General features: G+C 36.6%; 1 protein-coding gene across 1 annotated transcript; it reads right to left on the bottom strand.

The window, feature by feature from the left end:
* Positions 1-18,257: 18,257 nt before the first annotated feature.
* On the bottom strand, positions 18,258-19,244 carry LOC123321919. The gene is made up of 2 exons (XM_044909713.1): positions 18,663-19,244; positions 18,258-18,316 (listed from the first exon to the last, which is right to left on the bottom strand). Exons 1-2 carry the CDS (start codon positions 19,174-19,176, stop codon positions 18,309-18,311), a joined length of 522 nt encoding a protein of 173 aa, XP_044765648.1. The 5' UTR covers positions 19,177-19,244; the 3' UTR covers positions 18,258-18,308.
* Positions 19,245-23,713: the final 4,469 nt, after the last annotated feature.

Raw genomic sequence — 23,713 nt, 5'->3', positions numbered from 1 at the left:
TGGAACAGAGTTTATCAGCGAATCTTGTCAACAAGTTCTCGATCAGTTTGGTATTCAAATTCAGTTAGCAGAACCTTATCAACATGAGCATAATGGAACTGCTGAAAGGTTCAATAGAACACTCCAAGAAAGGGCTAGAGCCTTGTTATTTGAATCAGGCTTTCCAAATACTTTCTGGGGTTTTGCATTTTCGACTGCTTGCTATCTATACAATCGTACGCCTCATTCATCATTAGACTTTCTGACTCCATATGAAAAACTCTATGGAAAACAAGCCGATCTGCAAAATATAAGAATTTTCGGTTCACAGGCAGAAGTTAGAAATGAAAATGTTCCAAAAGGTAAAAAGTTGAATGCAAGATCCAGCACAATGTATTTAATAGGATATACCGATACTGGCTATTTGTTGTATGATCCTAAAACCTGTAAGACTATTACATCTTGTAATGTTCTAATAAATGAAGAGTTGACCTACAAGTCATATGAATCAAAGTTATCAGTTCCAAGTGATGAATTAACAGTTTCGTCTGAATCTGTTGAGTCCAGTGAGAATGTTTCTGTTACGCCCTCTGTAGGCAATTCTGTTGCGTCCATTACGGACATATCTGTTGTGCCACCTACTGGCAATTCTGTTGTATCAGTTGCAAACAATCCTGTTGAAATGAACTCAGTTGAACAAAACTCTGATTCTGTAAGAACTACAAGTCCAGTACAGAGTAGCTCCAACAATTCTGTTGATAAAACAAGTGCTACAAATATGTTAGAAAATGTTTCAGTTAGCTCTCAGATAAATAATGAGATAGAATATGAAGAAATATCCCAGCTAGATGATTTTGATGGCAATGAAACCAGTGGACTTTATATGCCGCAAATTTCAGTTAATGCCACAATTTTGAATCCATTTGGTTTTGTATATGATACAAAAATCTATCAAACGAGTAGAACACCTCAAACATATCTGGAAGCAATGACATGTTCAGAAAGTAGCAAATGGATTACTGCCATTCAGTCCGAACTTGAAGCTATAAACCAACATGAAGTTTGGGAAATTGTGGAAAGAAAACAAGGTATGAAAAGTATTCCGTTGAAATGGGTATTTACAGTTAAGGACAATGGTGTGTGTAAGGCTCGTTTAGTTGTTGTAGGATGCAAAGATACTGAAAAGTATACTCCTGAGGAAACTGCATCTCCTACACCAGCTCTATCAGTTGTTAAATTATTATTTGCTTTGTCAGTTTCTAGGAATTGGCATGTTGAACAGTTGGATGTCAAAACAGCATTTCTTCAAGGTGAAATTGATCGACCAAAATATGTAAGTGTTCCTGAAGGAATCAATCTTGATAAATCAAAGGTAATATTGAAGTTACGAAAAGCTCTTTATGGATTATCTATAGCACCGAAATGTTGGTTTATGACACTTCATAATTTTCTGAAGGATTCTGGTTTTGAATCAAATTTACGAGAACCATGTTTATATAAGAAAAAGGAAGATAGTAATATCATTTTGATTTTAGTATATGTTAATGATCTATTAATTACAGGTAGTTGTAGAAACCTTATTCAGGAAAATGTGAATATGTTGAAGTCACGTTTTAAGGTAAAACAATTTGGCTTTCCTACAAAATTTCTTGGTTTGGAAATCACTAGATCAGAAAATCAGTTGTTTCTTCATCAAACACAGTTTGTTAATGAAATGTTGAAAGAATTTCGAATGGAAAACTCAAATTCAGTTGACACTCCTTTAGTTCCTCAAGGAAATCATAAAGTTCCGGAAGTAACGAATGAAGCAGATTTTCCGTATAAGAAAGCTATAGGTTCCCTACTGTATTTAAGTATGTTCACAAGACCTGATATATCCTTTGCCGTAGGTTATTTGGCTAGATTCCAAGCTAATCCACAGCAGTATCATTGGACATTAGTTAAAAGAGTTTTCAGGTATTTGAAAGGTACAAGTCAGTTAGGTCTAAAATTCACAGTAGGATCTCCAATTTTGTCATGTTATTGTGATGCAGATTTTTCAGGTGATAAGTGTGGTCAAAAGTCGACCACAGGCTTTGTGATTTTTGCATTTGGTAATCCTGTTGTATGGTGCTCAAAACTTCAATCAACAATAGCACAAAGTTCAGCAGAAGCGGAATTTATTGCACTTACTCATGCTACTAATGAAATTCTATTTTTAGCACAATTATTAGAAGAGACTGTGGGTCTCAGAGCATTTCCAGTTAATATATATGAAGACAATGAAGCAGCAAGACGTAACTGTCTGGCTAGCACAAGTAAAAGCCGCTTGAAGTATGTGGAACGTAAATATTTATTGATTCGTCAACACGTAAGAGATAAGAAAATTAATATTGTGAAGATCAATACCAATGATCAGATTGCTGACATTCTAACAAAACCAGCAGCAAAGCTCACTAAGTTTCGTGATCACCTTGTATTCTATGAGGTTTGATTTGCATGAAAATATCCAATCCAAGCATAAGATGATAACCAAGTAATAAGTCATAATGATTCAATATTATAGGAAGAAAATGAGAAAAGTCAACGACAAACTCAAAACATGCTCTGTTTGATCAAACATTTCATAAGTAATATTAATTCTTTTCTTTTCAGTCATTATGTATACCTTATCTGAGTAGTGTTATAAATGGTCTTTGATCTAAAACATACTCTGATAATGAATTCTGTTGTTTATCTTAGTATCTTGAAAGGATCTTCGATCCCTTAGGTACTTTGGTAATATGTCTGTTGAGTGTTTTATCTGTATATTGTGGAAAGGTTCTTCGTTCCTGGAAACATAATCTGATAATACTCAAAATTTGTTGTATATTTGTTCGAGTTATATTGGAAGGGTCTTCGGTGCCTGGAGATATACTTTAATGAATATACATGTTGAAGTGTTCATTTGAGACATGTAGGAAGGGTCTCCGGTCCCTGGATACATACTCTTACGAATACTAGTGTCTTGATTTGGAAGGGTCTCCGGTTTCTGGAAATGATAGATGCGAAATCCAAAATTCTGACCACATGTGTGTAATGAATTAATCATGTTAGTCTGATATGATGGAACATACTATGTATGTGATCAGTCATGTCATTTATATGTTGATCTACTATGGGATATGCATGCATTATGGCATATGTATCTGTTGATCAGTTTCAGTTGATATGATGGTATAATATCACTTGTGGGAAGGGTCTCCGGTCCCTGGACACAATGTATTGATACCATAACAAATATGAAGGACAGTTGGTTCGCTATAAGGAACCCTATTCCATTGCCTCACAGCAACAGCTCTGTATGGTTCCACTGACAATCCTGTTGTAGGTTTAAGGCTTGATTTATATAAATTCAAATAAAATACTATCTACTATTGTATACTTTATATATATTCTATATTTCTTAGTTTATCGAAGTCAGTTAAATGGAACTTTCAGTTTTCTGTTGATTAGTTGTCAGGTCCTCAGTTTGGGAGGGGGTGTTGAAGTAAGAACTGCTGGCCAAAGTTGATTTGGGACCAGTCCACTTCTATAAAGCAACCTGCTGACAACTAATATTATGTTCGGCCTAATGCGCATGCGCAACTAAGTTAGGTACACGTGCTATTAATGGTGCAGAAGCCAGTTCTGTCGGGAATGCGAATAGATAAAGGCTACTCTCACTATTAATAGTTTCAAGCGACCATCGGCCATTTTGTATTATTCACCAGTGTGTTAATATATCTTTAAATAAACTTTGTTAAAACCGTCTCATCAGTTTCAAAAGTATCCACCCTCTCATTATCATTACTGGCTGAAGGCTCTTCCAATCCCGGTGTGACATACTCCCGTTGTTGTTTTCTTTTGTACTCGTTAATTATGGTCTTGATGTAGTGAAGTGGATAGTTGTTCCTTCGTAATATTTTCGTGACCTTATCTAAATTTTGTGGTATGAACCTCTCATTGCTGAGTGATACAGCTCTGTTGACCAGATTGAACGCCACATTTCTCTTTTGGCTATAACTGTGGTTAGACAAGTAGTTAATACATCTGCCCGAATGTGTGGGCTTGGTATACCAGTTGCTGATAAGTTTATTGTTTTCCCTTACAATGAGTAGGTCCAAAAATGGAATGCTTCAATCTTTTTCCATTTCAAGGGTGAATCTTATTTTCTGATGATAGGAATTGAACACACTTACTGTTGTTTCTATCTGTGATTTCGGTACAAGAAGAAGTGTATCGTCCACATACAACTTTATTAACGGAATTACGAAATTCAAAGTAGATACTACATAACGGAATAGAGCGTGCATGACTATATCAGCAAATGATGGGCTCTCCGGTGCGCCCATCGCTGTGCCATCCCTTTGTTTGAAAAATCTTCCACAGCATACGAAATAGCCCCCATCAAAACACAAGTCAACCAGCTGCAGGAACTCCTGTTTTTCAAGGACTGTAAAATTTCTAATGTAGTGCCAGCTCTGTGTCAACGCTGTCTTCACCAAACTTTTAGGAATGTTCGTAAACAAAGATACCACGTCCAGAGATATGAGCACATAATCATCTGGTACCTCGATCAGTCTCAGCTCCTCCACCAAAGTATGCGAGTTCTTGACATTATATACTGCCGTGGAAAGAACACCATTAAGGATGGTGTGTATGTATCTTCCTATCTTATGAGTGGGTGAATTGATACAACTAACTATAGGTCTGAGTTTTAACCCTTCTTTGTGTGTTTTCCTGAGAAAATAGATTTTGGGGGAGACGCTATTGTGAGAAATAAGTGATTTATAATCGGCCTCTGATATCTTTCCATCACTTTTTAGAATTTTCAAAAATTTGTTCACTCTGTCCTGCAACCTCTTGGTGGGGTCAACAGTCACTATTAGGTACGTCATCTCATCACTAAACATATTTTCGGCTTCATTCATGTACTCGTCTTTGTACATCAATACAGTACTGTTGCCCTTATCTGATGCGCAAATAATAATCTCTGGATGGTCTCTAACAAATTTCGTTGTGGCAGAGTAGTGCCCTGCTAGGGGGTCACTTCGTTGTCCTCTATTTCTTAAAAAATTATTGATTATTCCCACACCTAGCTCTAATTGAGTTTCTTTCAACCTCACTATCGGTAATGTTCTGGGTGAAATGTTCTATGTCCTTAATGAGCTCCAACTTAGGTATCTGCTTAGGGATAATACCATGCTTAGGGCCCAAACTTAGAGTGGATTTTACCTCCTGGGGTATATCAACAGTTGTATAGTTCATGATAAAAGTATCAGACTCCATGATGGTAAAGGGCTGTACCTGTGCCCCCTCCAATCTACTCAGCTCTCTGACATTTCTAGACTTTGTTTCATGAAAAGTGGAATGAAAAACACTCTCCGCCAAATTCCTAACACCGATGAATGTTGTAGGATCCAACAAACTCTGCAAGACCTGGATGACCACTTTTATGGAGTTTTCGGTTCTTGTCTTCTTCCACAGTGAAATCTTGATCTCAATATTAAGAATAGACTTGCGAAATCTGTTCATACACTTTTCAACCAACTTCGTGTAGGGATGCTCCCCTATCTGCAAGGTGTGAACCTGCCTTATATTACCGATTATATGTTCGGGAAAAACATGCCTCCCTCTACATTGTAACAAGAAAACAACTCTATTTTTTAACGATGCCAGTTTTTTGTTCAAGTTCACAAAGGCTTTACTTCTACGGCAAACGTCCCCACCATATATCTCCCTGATGTTGTGGAATAATCCCCCCGGTGACATATTAATAGTATTTGCATTCATGTTCATCAAACTGAAGAAAGATAGCAGGAATTTGGACACTTATTATTCAAAAATTTTATTCAAAATATGCCAACGTTTCGGAGAAGCATTTCTCCTTTCTCAAGGCTGTGGGAAACAAGTAAACATTAACGTTTAACATAGGAGACGAAAGCCATGACAGAGCACTCACCTTATTTTATTCTATTTAAAGAAGAAATTTTTGAATCGTCAAACATGAGAAAAATAAGTTGGACATTCGCCAGATATTGTCACAAAATTGTTGATCTAGAAAGATTTTTTTTTGAGTTCTGTTACATGGGTAAATTTGAAGACTATTATAAGAGTCGAGGTTAAAAAGGGGACTAACACAGAATACATTTTCTTTTTCTTTTTTTCTCTGGGTTAGTGGTATGTCACAGCTGTCAACGCCATCTATGCTAAGATAAAACAAACAGAACATTGCACAAAGTTGTTAACAAACCGAGCAAAACTACATGTTAGCTATGAGGCTATGGTACACCGAGCTTAAGTCTTGCGTGTCCTCTCTAAAATTCACCGTGCACTGTCTTTCTATGTGTATCATTTCACTAATGAGTCTTCTATTATAGCCTGATTCTTTGTCCAATATGGAAACATTCGAGAAGTCAAAACTATGTGAATTCACTATTGCATGTGTGGCTAGTGCTGTCCTCTGTGTACTTTCATCCCTCTTGTTTACGTCATTTTGGTGTTGTCTGATTCTGTCCTGGAGCAACTGCTTGGTTTGGCCCACATAACATCTCTCGCAGTCACCACACGGAATCTTGTATATCACCTCTGATTGTTTTAGGATGGGGGTGTCGTCTTTGAGCTTGGTGAAGAATCTCTTCTTTACATTGATCTTATTGTAAAAGGCAGCTGTCACATTGTGCTCCCGAAACACCCTGTTTATCTGGTATGACAGCCCAGGATACATAACCAGTCTTGTGAACCTCCTAACACTGTTATCATTACTGGCTGAAGGCTCTTCCAATCCCGGTGTGACATACTCCCGTTGTTGTTTTCTTTTGTACTCGTTAATTATGGTCTTGATGTAGTGAAGTGGATAGTTGTTCCTTCGTAATATTTTCGTGACCTTATCTAAATTTTGTGGTATGAACCTCTCATTGCTGAGTGATACAGCTCTGTTGACCAGATTGAACGCCACATTTCTCTTTTGGCTATAACTGTGGTTAGACAAGTAGTTAATACATCTGCCCGAATGTGTGGGCTTGGTATACCAGTTGGTGATAAGTTTATTGTTTTCCCTTACAATAAGTAGGTCCAAAAATGGAAAGCTGCAATCTTTTTCCATTTCAAGGGTGAATCTTATTTTCTGATGATAGGAATTGAACACACTTACTGTTGTTTCTATCTGTGATTTCGGTACAAGAAGAAGTGTATCGTCCACATACAACTTTATTAACGGAATTGCGAAATTCAACCTAGATACTACATAACGGAATAGAGCGTGCATGACTATATCAGAAAATGATGGGCTCTCCGGTGCGCCTATCACTGTGCCATCCCTTTGTTTAAAAAATCTTCCACAGAATACGAAATAGCCCCCATCAAAACACAAGTCAACCAGCTGCAGGAACTCCTGTTTTTCAAGGACTGTAAAATTTCTAATGTAGTGCCAGCTCTGTGTCAACGCTGTCTTCACCAAACTTTTAGGAATGTTCGTAAACAAAGATACCACGTCCAGAGATATGAGCACATAATCATCTGGTACCTCGATCAGTCTCAGCTCCCCCACCAAAGTATGCGAGTTCTTGACATTATATACTGACGTGGAAAGAACACCATTAAGGATGGTGTGTATGTATCTTCCTATCTTATGAGTGGGTGAATTGATACAACTAACTATAGGTCTGAGTTTTAACCCTTCTTTGTGTGTTTTCCTGAGAAAATAGATTTTGGGGGAGACGCTATTGTGAGAAATAAGTGATTTATAATCGGCCTCTGATATCTTTCCATCACTTTTTAGAATTTTCAAAAATTTGTTCACTCTGTCCTGCAACCTCTTGGTGGGGTCAACAGTCACTATTAGGTACGTCATCTCATCACTCAACATATTTTCGGCTTCATTCATGTACTCGTCTCTGTACATCAATACAGTACTGTTGCCCTTATCTGATGCGCAAATAATAATCTCTGGATGGTCTCTAACAAATTTCGTTGTGGCAGAGTAGTGCCCTGCTAGGGGGTCACTTCGTTGTCCTCTATTTCTTAAAAAATTATTGATTATTCCCACACCTAGCTCTAATTGAGTTTCTTTCAACCTCACTATCGGTAATGTTCTGGGTGAAATGTTCTATGTCCTTAATGAGCTCCAACTTAGGTATCTGCTTAGGGATAATACCATGCTTAGGGCCCAAACTTAGAGTGGATTTTACCTCTTGGGGTATATCAACAGTTGTATAGTTCATGATAAAAGTATCAGACTCCATGATGGTAAAGGGCTGTACCTGTGCCCCCTCCAATCTACTCAGCTTTCTGACATTTCTAGACTTTGTTTCATGAAAAGTGGAAAGAAAAACACTCTCCGCCAAATTCCTAACACCGATGAATGTTGTAGGATCCAACAAACTCTGCAAGACCTGGATGACCACTTTTATGGAGTTTTCGGTTCTTGTCTTCTTCCACAGTGAAATCTTGATCTCAATATTAAGAACAGACTTGCGAAATCTGTTCATACACTTTTCAACCAACTTCGTGTAGGAATGCTCCTCTATCTGCAAGGTGTGAACCTGCCTTATATTACCGATTATATGTTCGGGAAAAACATGCCTCCCTCTACATTGTAACAAGAAAACAACTCTATTTTTTAACGATGCCAGTTTTTTGTTCAAGTTCACAAAGGCTTTACATCTACGGCAAACGTCCCCACCATATATCTCCCTGATGTTGTGGAATAATCCCCCCGGTGACATATTAATAGTATTTGCATCCATGTTCATCAAACTGAAGAAAGATAGCAGGAATTTGGACACTTATTATTCAAAAATTTTATTCAAAATTTGCCGACGTTTCGGAGAAGCATTTCTCCTTTCTCAAGGCTGTGGGAAACAAGTAAACATTAACGTTTAACATAGGAGACGAAAGCCATGACAAAGCACTCACCTTATTTTATTCTATTTAAAGAAGAAATTTTTGAATCGTCAAACATGAGAAAAATGAGTTGGACATTCGCCAGATATTGTCACAAAATTGTTGATCTAGAAAGATTTTTTGTTGAGTTCTGTTACATGGGTAAATTTGAAGACTATTATAAGAGTCGAGGTTAAAAAGGGGACTAACACAGAATACATTTTCTTTTTCTTTTTTTAGTCACAGGAGGGCACACAGTCGCAACTAGCACTAAGAAGTTACAAGTCTGTTCGATTTTTTTTTTTTTCTTCTTCTTCTTTTTGTAGATTTATTCCCGGTAACGGGATACAGCAATGAATGAATGAATGAATGAAAAGTACACAGAGGACAGCACTAGCCACACATGCAATAGTGAATTCACATAGTTTTGACTTCTCGAATGTTTCCATATTGGACAAAGAATCAGGCTATAATAGAAGACTCATTAGTGAAATGATACACATACAAAGACAGTGCACGGTGAATTTTAGAGAGGACACGCAAGACTTAAGCTCGATGTACCATAGCCTCATAGCTAACATGTAGTTTTGTTCGGTTTGTTAACAACTTTGTGCAATGTTCTGTTTGTTTTATCTTAGCATAGATGGCGTTGACAGCTGTGACATACCACTAACCCAGAGAAAAAAAGAAAAAGAAAATGTATTCTGTGTTAGTCCCCTTTTTAACCTCGACTCTTATAATAGTCTTCAAATTTACCCACGTAACAGAACTCAACAAAAAATCTTTCTAGATCAACAATTTTGTGACAATATCTGGCGAATGTCCAACTTATTTTTCTCATGTTTGACGATTCAAAAATTTCTTCTTTAAATAGAATAAAATAAGGTGAGTGCTTTGTCATGGCTTTCGTCTCCTATGTTAAACGTTAATGTTTACTTGTTTCCCACAGCCTTGAGAAAGGAGAAATGCTTCTCCGAAACGTCGGCAAATTTTGAATAAAATTTTTGAATAATAAGTGTCCAAATTCCTGCTATCTTTCTTCAGTTTGATGAACATGGATGCAAATACTATTAATATGTCACCGGAGGGATTATTCCACAACATCAGGGAGATATATGGTGGGGACGTTTGCCGTAGATGTAAAGCCTTTGTGAACTTGAACAAAAAACTGGCATCGTTAAAAAATAGAGTTGTTTTCTTGTTACAATGTAGAGGGAGGCATGTTTTTCCCGAACATATAATCGGTAATATAAGGCAGGTTCACACCTTGCAGATAGAGGAGCATCCCTACACGAAGTTGGTTGAAAAGTGTATGAACAGATTTCGCAAGTCTATTCTTAATATTGAGATCAAGATTTCACTGTGGAAGAAGACAAGAACCGAAAACTCCATAAAAGTGGTCATCCAGGTCTTGCAGAGTTTGTTGGATCCTACAACATTCATCGGTGTTAGGAATTTGGCGGAGAGTGTTTTTCTTTCCACTTTTCATGAAACAAAGTCTAGAAATGTCAGAGAGCTGAGTAGATTGGAGGGGGCACAGGTACAGCCCTTTACCATCATGGAGTCTGATACTTTTATCATGAACTATACAACTGTTGATATACCCCAGGAGGTAAAATCCACTCTAAGTTTGGGCCCCAAGCATGGTATTATCCCTAAGCAGATACCTAAGTTGGAGCTCATTAAGGACATAGAACATTTCACCCAGAACATTACCGATAGTGAGGTTGAAAGAAACTCAATTAGAGCTAGGTGTGGGAATAATCAATAATTTTTTAAGAAATAGAGGACAACGAAGTGACCCCCTAGCAGGGCACTACTCTGCCACAACGAAATTTGTTAGAGACCATCCAGAGATTATTATTTGCGCATCAGATAAGGGCAACAGTACTGTATTGATGTACAAAGACGAGTACATGAATGAAGCCGAAAATATGTTGAGTGATGAGATGACGTACCTAATAGTGACTGTTGACCCCACCAAGAGGTTGCAGGACAGAGTGAACAAATTTTTGAAAATTCTAAAAAGTGATGGAAAGATATCAGAGGCCGATTATAAATCACTTATTTCTCACAATAGCGTCTCCCCCAAAATCTATTTTCTCAGGAAAACACACAAAGAAGGGTTAAAACTCAGACCTATAGTTAGTTGTATCAATTCACCCACTCATAAGATAGGAAGATACATACACACCATCCTTAATGGTGTTCTTTCCACGGCAGTGTATAATGTCAAGAACTCGCATACTTTGGTGGAGGAGCTGAGACTGATCGAGGTACCAGATGATTATGTGCTCATATCTCTGGACGTGGTATCTTTGTTTACGAACATTCCTAAAAGTTTGGTGAAGACAGCGTTGACACAGAGCTTTCACTACATTAGAAATTTTACAGTCCTTGAAAAACAGGAGTTCCTGCAGCTGGTTGACTTGTGTTTTGATGGGGGCTATTTCGTATGCTGTGGAAGATTTTTTAAACAAAGGGATGGCACAGCGATGGGCGCACCGGAGAGCCCATCATTTGCTGATATAGTCATGCACGCTCTATTCCGTTATGTAGTATCTACTTTGAATTTCGTAATTCCGTTAATAAAGTTGTATGTGGACGATACACTTCTTCTTGTACCGAAATCACAGATAGAAACAACAGTAAGTGTGTTCAATTCCTATCATCAGAAAATAAGATTCACCCTTGAAATGGAAAAAGATTGAAGCATTCCATTTTTGGACCTACTCATTGTAAGGGAAAACAATAAACTTATCAGCAACTGGTATACCAAGCCCACACATTCGGGCAGATGTATTAACTACTTGTCTAACCACAGTTATAGCCAAAAGAGAAATGTGGCGTTCAATCTGGTCAACAGAGCTGTATCACTCAGCAATGAGAGGTTCATACCACAAAATTTAGATAAGGTCACGAAAATATTACGAAGGAACAACTATCCACTTCACTACATCAAGACCATAATTAACGAGTACAAAAGAAAACAACAACGGGAGTATGTCACACCGGGATTGGAAGAGCCTTCAGCCAGTAATGATAATGAGAGGGTGGATACTTTTGAAACTGATGAGACGGTTTTAACAAAGTTTATTTAAAGATATATTAACACACTGGTGAATAATACAAAATGGCCGATGGTCGCTTGAAACTATTAATAGTGAAAGTAGCCTTTATCTATTCGCATTCCCGACAGAACTGGCTTCTGCACCATCAATAGCACGTGTTCCTAACTTAGTTGCGCATGCGCATTAGGCCGAACATAATATTAGTTGTCAGCAGGTTGCTTTATAGAAGTGGACTGGTCCCAAATCAACTTTGGCCAGCAGTTCTTACTTCAACACCCCCTCCCAAACTGAGGACCTGACAACTAATCAACAGAAAACTGAAAGTTCCATTTAACTGACTTCGATAAACTAAGAAATATAGAATATATATAAAGTATACAATAGTAGATAGTATTTTATTTGAATTTATATAAATCAAGCCTTAAACCTACAACAGGATTGTCAGTGGAACCATACAGAGCTGTTGCTGTGAGGCAATGGAATAGGGTTCCTTATAGCGAACCAACTGTCCTTCATATTTGTTATGGTATCAATACATTGTGTCCAGGGACCGGAGACCCTTCCCACAAGTGATATTATACCATCATATCAACTGAAACTGATCAACAGATACATATGCCATAATGCATGCATATCCCATAGTAGATCAACATATAAATGACATGACTGATCACATACATAGTATGTTCCATCATATCAGACTAACATGATTAATTCATTACACACATGTGGTCAGAATTTTGGATTTCGCATCTATCATTTCCAGAAACCGGAGACCCTTCCAAATCAAGACACTAGTATTCGTAAGAGTATGTATCCAGGGACCGGAGACCCTTTCTACATGTCTCAAATGAACACTTCAACATGTATATTCATTAAAGTATATCTCCAGGGACCGAAGACCCTTCCAATATAACTCGAACAAATATACAACAAATTTTGAGTATTATCAGATTATGTTTCCAGGAACGAAGAACCTTTCCACAATATACAGATAAAACACTCAACAGACATATTACCAAAGTACCTAAGGGATCGAAGATCCTTTCAAGATACTAAGATAAACAACAGAATTCATTATCAGAGTATGTTTTAGATCAAAGACCATTCATAACACTACTCAGATAAGGTATACATAATGACTGAAAAGAAAAGAATTAATATTACTTATGAAATGTTTGATCAAACAGAGCATGTTTTGAGTTTGTCGTTGACTTTTCTCATTTTCTTCCTATAATATTGAATCATTATGACTTATTACTTGGTTATCATCTTATGCTTGGATTGGATATTTTCATGCAAATCAAACCTCATAGAATACAAGGTGATCACGAAACTTAGTGAGCTTTGCTGCTGGTTTTGTTAGAATGTCAGCAATCTGATCATTGGTATTGATCTTCACAATATTAATTTTCTTATCTCTTACGTGTTGACGAATCAATAAATATTTACGTTCCACATACTTCAAGCGGCTTTTACTTGTGCTAGCCAGACAGTTACGTCTTGCTGCTTCATTGTCTTCATATATATTAACTGGAAATGCTCTGAGACCCACAGTCTCTTCTAATAATTGTGCTAAAAATAGAATTTCATTAGTAGCATGAGTAAGTGCAATAAATTCCGCTTCTGCTGAACTTTGTGCTATTGTTGATTGAAGTTTTGAGCACCATACAACAGGATTACCAAATGCAAAAATCACAAAGCCTGTGGTCGACTTTTGACCACACTTATCACCTGAAAAATCTGCATCACAATAACATGACAAAATTGGAGATCCTACTGTGAATTTTAGACCTAACTGACTTGTACCTTTCAAATACCTGAAAACTCTTTTAACTAATGTCCAATGATACTGCTGTGGATTAGCTTGGAATCTAGCCAAATAACCTACGGCAAAGGATATATCAGGTCTTGTGAACATACTTGTGAGGGTGGATACTTTTAACACTGATGAGACGGTTTTGACAAAGTTTATTTGAAGATCTATTTAACACACTGGTGAATAATACAAAATGGCTGATGGTCGCTTGAAACTATTAATAGTGAGAGTAGCCTTTATCTATTCGCATTCCCGACAGAACTGGCTTCTGCACCATTAATAGCACGTGTACCTAACTTAGTTGCGCATGCGCATTAGGCCGAACATAATATTAGTTGTCAGCAGGTTGCTTTATAGAAGTGGACTGGTCCCAAATCAACTTTGGCCAGCAGTTCTTACTTCAACACCCCCTCCCAAACTGAGGACCTGACAACTACTCAACAGAAAACTGAAAGTTCCATTTAACTGACTTCGATAAACTAAGAAATATAGAATATATGTAAAGTGTACAATAGTTAGTATTTTATTAGAATTTATATAAATCAAGCCTTAAACCTACAACAGGATTGTCAGTGGAACCATACAGAGCTGTTGCTGTGAGGCAATGGAATAGGGTTCCTTATAGCGAACCAACTGTCCTTAATATTTGGTATGGTATCAATACATTGTGTCCAGGGACCGGAGACCCTTCCCACAAGTGATATTATACCATCATATCAACTGAAACTGATCAACAGATACATATGCCATAATGCATACATATCACATAGTAGATCAACATATAAATGACATGACTGATCACATACATAGTATGTTCCATCATATCGGACTAACATGATTAATTCATTACACACATGTGGTCAGAATTTTGGATTTCGCATCTATCATTTCCAGGGACCGGAGACCCTTCCAAATCAAGACACTAGTATTCGTAAGAGTATGTATCCAGGGACCGGAGACCCTTCTTACATGACTCAAATGAACACTTCAACATGTATATTCATCAAAGTATATCTCCAGGGACCGAAGACCCTTCCAATATAACTCGAACAAATATACAACAAATTTTGAGTATTATCAGATTATGTTTCCAGGAACGAAGAACCTTTCCACAATATACAGATAAAACACTCAACAGACATATTACCAAAGTACCTAAGGGATCGAAGATCCTTTCAAGATACTAAGATAAACAACAGAATTCATTATCAGAGTATGTTTTAGATCAAAGATCATTCATAACACTACTCAGATAAGGTATACATAATGACTGAAAAGAAAAGAATAAATATTACTTATGAAATGTTTGATCAAACAGAGCATGTTTTGAGTTTGTCGTTGACTTTTCTCATTTTCTTCCTATAATATTGAATCATTATGACTTATTACTTGGTTATCATCTTATGCTTGAATTGGATATTTTCATGCAAATCAAACCTCATAGAATACAAGGTGATCACGAAACTTAGTGAGCTTTGCTGCATTCAATGGTTTTGTTAGAATGTCAGCAATCTGATCATTGGTATTGATCTTCACAATATTAATTTTCTTATCTCTTACGTGTTGACGAATCAATAAATATTTACGTTCCACATACTTCAAGCGGCTTTTACTTGTGCTAGCCAGACAGTTACGTCTTGCTGCTTCATTGTCTTCATATATATTAACTGGAAATGCTCTGAGACCCACAGTCTCTTCTAATAATTGTGCTAAAAATAGAATTTCATTAGTAGCATGAGTAAGTGCAATAAATTCCGCTTCTGCTGAACTTTGTGCTATTGTTGATTGAAGTTTTGAGCACCATACAACAGGATTACCAAATGCAAAAATCACAAAGCCTGTGGTCGACTTTTGACCACACTTATCACCTGAAAAATCTGCATCACAATAACAAGACAAAATTGGAGATCCTACTGTGAATTTTAGACCTAACTGACTTGTACCTTTCAAATACCTGAAAACTCTTTTAACTAATGTCCAATGATACTGCTGTGGATTAGCTTGGAATCTAGCCAAATAACATACGGCAAAGGATATATCAGGTCTTGTGAACATACTTAAATACAGTAGGGAACCTATAGCTTTCTTATACGGAAAATCTGCTTCATTCGTTACTTCCGGAACTTTATGATTTCCTTGAGGAACTAAAGGAGTGTCAACTGAATTTGAGTTTTCCATTCGAAATTCTTTCAACATTTCATTAACAAACTGTGTTTGATGAAGAAACAACTGATTTTCTGATCTAGTGATTTCCAAACCAAGAAATTTTGTAGGAAAGCCAAATTGTTTTACCTTAAAACGTGACTTCAACATATTCACATTTTCCTGAATAAGGTTTCTACAACTACCTGTAATTAATAGATCATCAACATATACTAAAATCAAAATGATATTACTATCTTCCTTTTTCTTATATAAACATGCTTCTCGTAAATTTGATTCAAAACCAGAATCCTTCAGAAAATTATCAAGTGTCATAAACCAACATTTCGGTGCTATAGATAATCCATAAAGAGCTTTTCGTAACTTCAATATTACCTTTGATTTATCCAGATTGATTCCTTCAGGAACACTTACATATTTTGGTCGATCAATTTCACCATGAAGAAATGCTGTTTTGACATCCAACTGTTCAACATGCCAATTCCTAGAAACTGATAATGCAAATAATAATTTAACAACTGATAGAGCTGGCGTAGGAGATGCAGTTTCCTCAGGAGTATACTTTTCAGTATCTTTGCATCCTACAACAACTAAACGAGCCTTACACACACCATTGTCCTTAACTGTAAATACCCATTTCAACGGAATACTTTTCATACCTTGTTTTCTTTCCACAATTTCCCAAACTTCATGTTGGTTTATAGCTTCAAGTTCAGACTGAATGGCAGTAATCCATTTACTACTTTCTGAACATATCATTGCTTCCAGATATGTTTGAGGTGTTTTACTTGTCTGATAGATTTTTGTATCATATACAAAACCAAATGGATTCAAAATTGTGGCATTAACTGAAATTTGCGGCATATCAAGTCCACTGGTTTCATTGCCATCAAAATCGTCTAGCTGGGATATTTCTTCATATTCTATCTCATTATTTATCTGAGAGCTAACTGAAACATTTTCTAACATATTTGTAACACTTGTTTTATCAACAGAATTGTTGGAGCTACTCTGTACTGGACTTGTAGTTCTTACAGAATCAGAGTTTTGTTCAACTGATTTCATTTCAACAGGATTGTTTGCAACTGATACAACAGAATTGCCAGTAGGTGGCACAACAGATATGTCCGTAATGGACGCAACAGAATTGCCTACAGAGGGCGTAACAGAAACATTCTCACTGGACTCAACAGATTCAGACGAAACTGTTAATTCATCACTTGGAACTGATAACTTTGATTCATATGACTTGTAGGTCAACTCTTCATTTATTAGAACATTACAAGATGTAATAGTCTTACAGGTTTTAGGATCATACAACAAATAGCCAGTATCGGTATATCCTATTAAATACATTGTGCTGGATCTTGCATTCAACTTTTTACCTTTAGGAACATTTTCATTTCTAACTTCTGTCTGTGAACCGAAAATTCTTATATTTTGCAGATCGGCTTGTTTTCCATAGAGTTTTTCATATGGAGTCAAAAAGTCTAATGATGAATGAGGCGTACGATTGTATAGATAGCAAGCAGTCGAAAATGCAAAACCCCAGAAAGTATTTGGAAAGCCTGATTCAAATAACAAGGCTCTAGCCCTTTCTTGGAGTGTTCTATTGAACCTTTCAGCAGTTCCATTATGCTCATGTTGATAAGGTTCTGCTAACTGAATTTGAATACCAAACTGATCGAGAACTTGTTGACAAGATTCGCTGATGAACTCTGTTCCATTATCGCAACGTAATTTTCTGAATTGACCAGGACTAGGAAATAATGACTGAAGATAGTTCAAAGCAGACTTCAAAAACTTGAAAGTTTCAGACTTTTGTTTCATCAGGAAAATTTGTGCATATCTTGAATAATCATCTAGAACAATTAAAATATACTTTTTCTTAGTGTAATGTGTTGGCGGATTGACAGTTAATAGATCTGAATGAAGAATTTCACAAGCTCTAGTGGCTCGATCTCTTTCTTTTGCACATGTTTTTCTGGTCATTTTTGCTTTAGAACAAATTGTACAATTACCAGTACTGAGATTATACGTGAGTTCTTTAACTCCTTGAACAACATTAGGTAATTTTCCTAAGTAAGAAGATGATATATGACCCATTCTACGATGCCACATACTACCTTCCTGAGCCAACATTTTTAACTGATTACGAGTAAATCTTTTACGTAATTTTAGTGTTTCTCTTCTACTATTATTGACTTTCTTATTGGGTTTGATAACTGAGAGTTTCATTTTAAAACTAGAATTATCTTTCGAACTTAACTGTTTATTTATACTTTCTACTTTATTTACATTAATTTTGTTGATACTACTTGTATCACCAGGATTGACTCTTGCTGAAATTCGATAAACGCCATCCGATACAAAGAGCAGGGAGATCTTTCTTCTTAATTTTCTAGATAAAATAAATCCATTATTAGCATTTAGCACAAGACTTGTCCCAAACTGAATATTAAATGCACGGACACTGAGAATATTATCCCTTACTTCGGGGACATACTGAACATTAGCTAGATGTACAATGTGCGAACTTTTTCCAAACTGTACTAATAATGGAAGAGTTCCCTGACCCATTGACATAGTGCTTTCAGTTTCCGATGCCAAAACAACAGATATCGGCTCTTTATAAGCCTGATAGTTCAACAAAATATTCTGTACATTCACTACATGGTGAGATGCACCAGAATCAACTAGAAATGTTGCAAACATACTGAACTTATTCAAATCGAACAATGACTTACTAGATTTTTGATCTTTCAGTTTCCTACAGTCCTTCTTTTCGTGTCCCTTCTTATGGCAGAAAAAGCAGAATCTCTCTGTGTTCACACATGTGTTTGACTTGTGGAACATCAAACCACATTTTCTGCAACTTGCATCGCGCTTTTCAGCTGGTGTCATTTTCTTTATTTTCTCCAACTGATCCAGTGTGTAAGGACTCTTTTCTGTCCTTTTCTCTTTAAAATAAGGAGACCTCTTTGCTGGATATTTCTCTTTCTTTGAACCATCCCTGTTTGTTCGATCAGACCTATTCTCTAAACAAAAATCACAACAATTATTATCATCTCTCTTACCACATTTGATGCAGAGCACTGAAACTGAATTAGGATTAGCAAAAGTACATTCCTCAATGGGATCGTCAATACAAAAAGAGCATACAGTATACACTTCATTGATCTCAGTATTGAGATTCTCACCTGTAATACCAAAACACTCGGAACAAATATCCAAACTATCATTTGATTCATTCTTATACATACTGTTTTCTGCTTCCTTAACATATTGGCTATTCGCCACCTCCAGAAAGGCATTCTTTACGAACTCGTACGTCCTCGTTTCCTCTGGTAGTGTAGCCATTGTGGTGAAAAACGCCAAGAAACCATTAGCATCCTTGATTTTATGTAGAAAATATCCCACTATGATCTTCGGGTCCAACGGAAAGCCCAGTTCCTTGAATTCTTGAACTCCCTTTTTCGAATTGTGATACGAAGTTCACCGGGTTCATCTTCGGGTAAAATGTGATTTTTCCAAAATTGTCCAAAACTTCCACCATTTTTTGAACATCATTTTTGCCGAACATTTGGATAAGTTTCTTGAAGGCTTCAGCTGCCGATTCTTCATTTTCTATTACAGCTCTGGGAGCGTGCTGCAAAGATGCTTCCAAGTATTGTAGGACTTGAGCGTTGTACATGTTTTTCTCATCTACGCTCATGCTACGCTCTGGTCCACCCATGTTGTGAAGTAGAAATTGGGATCTTCCTAGGGCCCTAATGTCACGCTCGACTCTTTGTTTCCATGAGCGGAAATTGGAATGACCCCTCAGCTTGTCGCTGGTCTCAAATTGAGGTATTATGAAGGTGGGTATATTGACCTTCTCCACAGATTGTTCTGATACTGTGCTTCCTGTTGACGTTGCCGGAGGATTCAAGTTGTTTATTTGCTCTGCCAACATCTTCACGAAATTGGTGTTCGTGAGCATTGCAAAAATATTTTCTGGTACTCCCATCGTTGACGATTCGCTTGCATCGGATTGGTCCATCTCGATCATCTCTTCTTGATTGAACATGCTTGTTGTTGAACACGTGGTCGTCTAGTCTTCTGTTTAACACGTGGTCTTCTAGTCTTCTGTTTAACACGTGGTCTTCTGTTTGTTAATTAATACGCACGCACATACACACAAGCGCTGCTACCATGTGAGGGTGGATACTTTTAACACTGATGAGACGGTTTTGACAAAGTTTATTTGAAGATCTATTTAACACACTGGTGAATAATACAAAATGGCTGATGGTCGCTTGAAACTATTAATAGTGAGAGTAGCCTTTATCTATTCGCATTCCCGACAGAACTGGCTTCTGCACCATTAATAGCACGTGTACCTAACTTAGTTGCGCATGCGCATTAGGCCGAACATAATATTAGTTGTCAGCAGGTTGCTTTATAGAAGTGGACTGGTCCCAAATCAACTTTGGCCAGCAGTTCTTACTTCAACAATACTTAAATACAGTAGGGAACCTATAGCTTTCTTATACGGAAAATCTGCTTCATTCGTTACTTCCGGAACTTTATGATTTCCTTGAGGAACTAAAGGAGTGTCAACTGAATTTGAGTTTTCCATTCGAAATTCTTTCAACATTTCATTAACAAACTGTGTTTGATGAAGAAACAACTGATTTTCTGATCTAGTGATTTCCAAACCAAGAAATTTTGTAGGAAAGCCAAATTGTTTTACCTTAAAACGTGACTTCAACATATTCACATTTTCCTGAATAAGGTTTCTACAACTACCTGTAATTAATAGATCATCAACATATACTAAAATCAAAATGATATTACTATCTTCCTTTTTCTTATATAAACATGGTTCTCGTAAATTTGATTCAAAACCAGAATCCTTCAGAAAATTATGAAGTGTCATAAACCAACATTTCGGTGCTATAGATAATCCATAAAGAGCTTTTCGTAACTTCAATATTACCTTTGATTTATCAAGATTGATTCCTTCAGGAGCACTTACATATTTTGGTCGATCAATTTCACCTTGAAGAAATGCTGTTTTGACATCCAACTGTTCAACATGCCAATTCCTAGAAACTGACAAAGCAAATAATAATTTAACAACTGATAGAGCTGGTGTAGGAGATGCAGTTTCCTCAGGAGTATACTTTTCAGTATCTTTGCATCCTACAACAACTAAACGAGCCTTACACACACCATTGTCCTTAACTGTAAATACCCATTTCAACGGAATACTTTTCATACCTTGTTTTCTTTCCACAATTTCCCAAACTTCATGTTGGTTTATAGCTTCAAGTTCGGACTGAATGGCAGTAATCCATTTGCTACTTTCTGAACATGTCATTGCTTCCAGATATGTTTGAGGTGTTCGTTTGATAGATTTTTGTATCATATACAAAACCAAATGGATTCAAAATTGTGGCATTAACTGAAATTTGCGGCATATAAAGTCCACTGGTTTCATTGCCATCAAAATCATCTAGCTGGGATATTTCTTCATATTCTATCTCATTATTTATCTGAGAGCTAACTGAAACATTTTCTAACATATTTGTAGCACTTGTTTTATCAACAGAATTGTTGGAGCTACTCTGTACTGGACTTGTAGTTCTTACAGAATCAGAGTTTTGTTCAACTGAGTTCATTTCAACAGGATTGTTTGCAACTGATACAACAGAATTGCCAGTAGGTGGCACAACAGATATGTCCGTAATGGACGCAACAGAATTGCCTACAGAGGGCGTAACAGAAACATTCTCACTGGACTCAACAGATTCAGACGAAACTGTTAATTCATCACTTGGAACTGATAACTTTGATTCATATGACTTGTAGGTCAACTCTTCATTTATTAGAACATTACAAGATGTAATAGTCTTACAGGTTTTAGGATCATACAACAAATAGCCAGTATCGGTATATCCTATTAAATACATTGTGCTGGATCTTGCATTCAACTTTTTACCTTTTGGAACATTTTCATTTCTAACTTCTGCCTGTGAACCGAAAATTCTTATATTTTGCAGATCGGCTTGTTTTCCATAGAGTTTTTCATATGGAGTCAGAAAGTCTAATGATGAATGAGGCGTACGATTGTATAGATAGCAAGCAGTCGAAAATGCAAAACCCCAGAAAGTATTTGGAAAGCCTGATTCAAATAACAAGGCTCTAGCCCTTTCTTGGAGTGTTCTATTGAACCTTTCAGCAGTTCCATTATGCTCATGTTGATAAGGTTCTGCTAACTGAATTTGAATACCAAACTGATCGAGAACTTGTTGACAAGATTCGCTGATAAACTCTGTTCCATTATCACAACGTAATTTTCTGAATTGACCAGGACTAGGAAATAATGACTGAAGATAGTTCAAAGCAGACTTCAAAAACTTGAAAGTTTCAGACTTTTGTTTCATCAGGAAAATTTGTGCATATCTTGAATAATCATCTAGAACAATTAAAATATACTTTTTCTTAGTGTAATGTGTTGGCGGATTGACAGTTAATAGATCTGAATGAAGAATTTCACAAGCTCTAGTGGCTCGATCTCTTTCTTTTGCACATGTTTTTCTGGTCATTTTTGCTTTAGAACAAATTGTACAATTACCAGTACTGAGATTATACGTGAGTTCTTTAACTCCTTGAACAACATTAGGTAATTTTCCTAAGTAAGAAGATGATATATGACCCATTCTACGATGCCACATACTACCTTCCTGAGCCAACATTTTTAACTGATTACGAGTAAATCTTTTACGTAATTTTCGTGTTTCTCTTCTACTATTATTGACTTTCTTATTGGGTTTGATAACTGAGAGTTTCATTTTAAAACTAGAATTATCTTTCGAACTTAACTGTTTATTTATACTTTCTACTTTATTTACATTAATTTTGTTGATACTACTTGTATCACCAGGATTGACTCTTGCTGAAATTCGATAAACGCCATCCGATACAAAGAGCAGGGAGATCTTTCTTCTTAATTTTCTAGATAACATAAATCCATTATTAGCATTTAGCACAAGACTTGTCCCAAACTGAATATTAAATGCACGGACACTGAGAATATTATCCCTTACTTCGGGGACATACTGAACATTAGCTAGATGTACAATGTGCGAACTTTTTCCAAACTGTACTAGTAATGGAAGTGTTCCCTGACCCATTGACATAGTGCTTTCAGTTTCCGATGCCCAAACAACAGATATCGGCTCTTTATAAGCCTGATAGTTCAACAAAATATTCTGTACATTCACTACATGGTGAGATGCATCAGAATCAACTAGAAATGTTGCAAACATACTGAAATTATTCAAATCGAACAATGACTTACTAGATTTTTGATCTTTCAGTTTCCTACAGTCCTTCTTTTCGTGTCCCTTCTTATGGCAGAAAAAGCAGAATCTCTCTGTGTTCACACATGTGTTTGACTTGTGGAACATCAAACCACATTTTCTGCAACTTGCCTCACGCTTTTCAGCTGGTGTCATTTTCTTGATTTTCTCCAACTGATCCAGTGTGTAAGGACTCTTTTCTGCCCTTTTCTCTTTAAAATAAGGAGACCTCTTAGCTTGATATTTCTCTTTCTTTGAACCATCCCTGTTTGTTCGATCAGACCTATTCTCTAAACAAAAATCACAAAAATTATTATCATCTCTCTAACCACATTTGATGCAGAGCACTGAAACTGAATTAGGATTAGCAAAAGTACATTCTCCAATGGGATCATCAATACAAAAAGAGCATACAGTATACACTTCATTGATCTCAGTATTGAGATTCT

Source organism: Coccinella septempunctata, chromosome X (assembly GCF_907165205.1).
Source record: "Coccinella septempunctata chromosome X, icCocSept1.1, whole genome shotgun sequence".
Classification (NCBI taxonomy): domain Eukaryota; kingdom Metazoa; phylum Arthropoda; class Insecta; order Coleoptera; family Coccinellidae; genus Coccinella; species Coccinella septempunctata.
The sequence above is the reverse complement of the archived record's forward strand: the minus strand, read 5'-3'. Positions and strand labels throughout refer to the sequence as shown.

Bases quoted from the DNA above. Each gene is read 5' to 3' on its own strand.
- LOC123321919 (XM_044909713.1), bottom strand. From the start codon at position 19,176: ATGTATAAGAATGAATCAAATGATAGTTTGGATATTTGTTCCGAGTGT.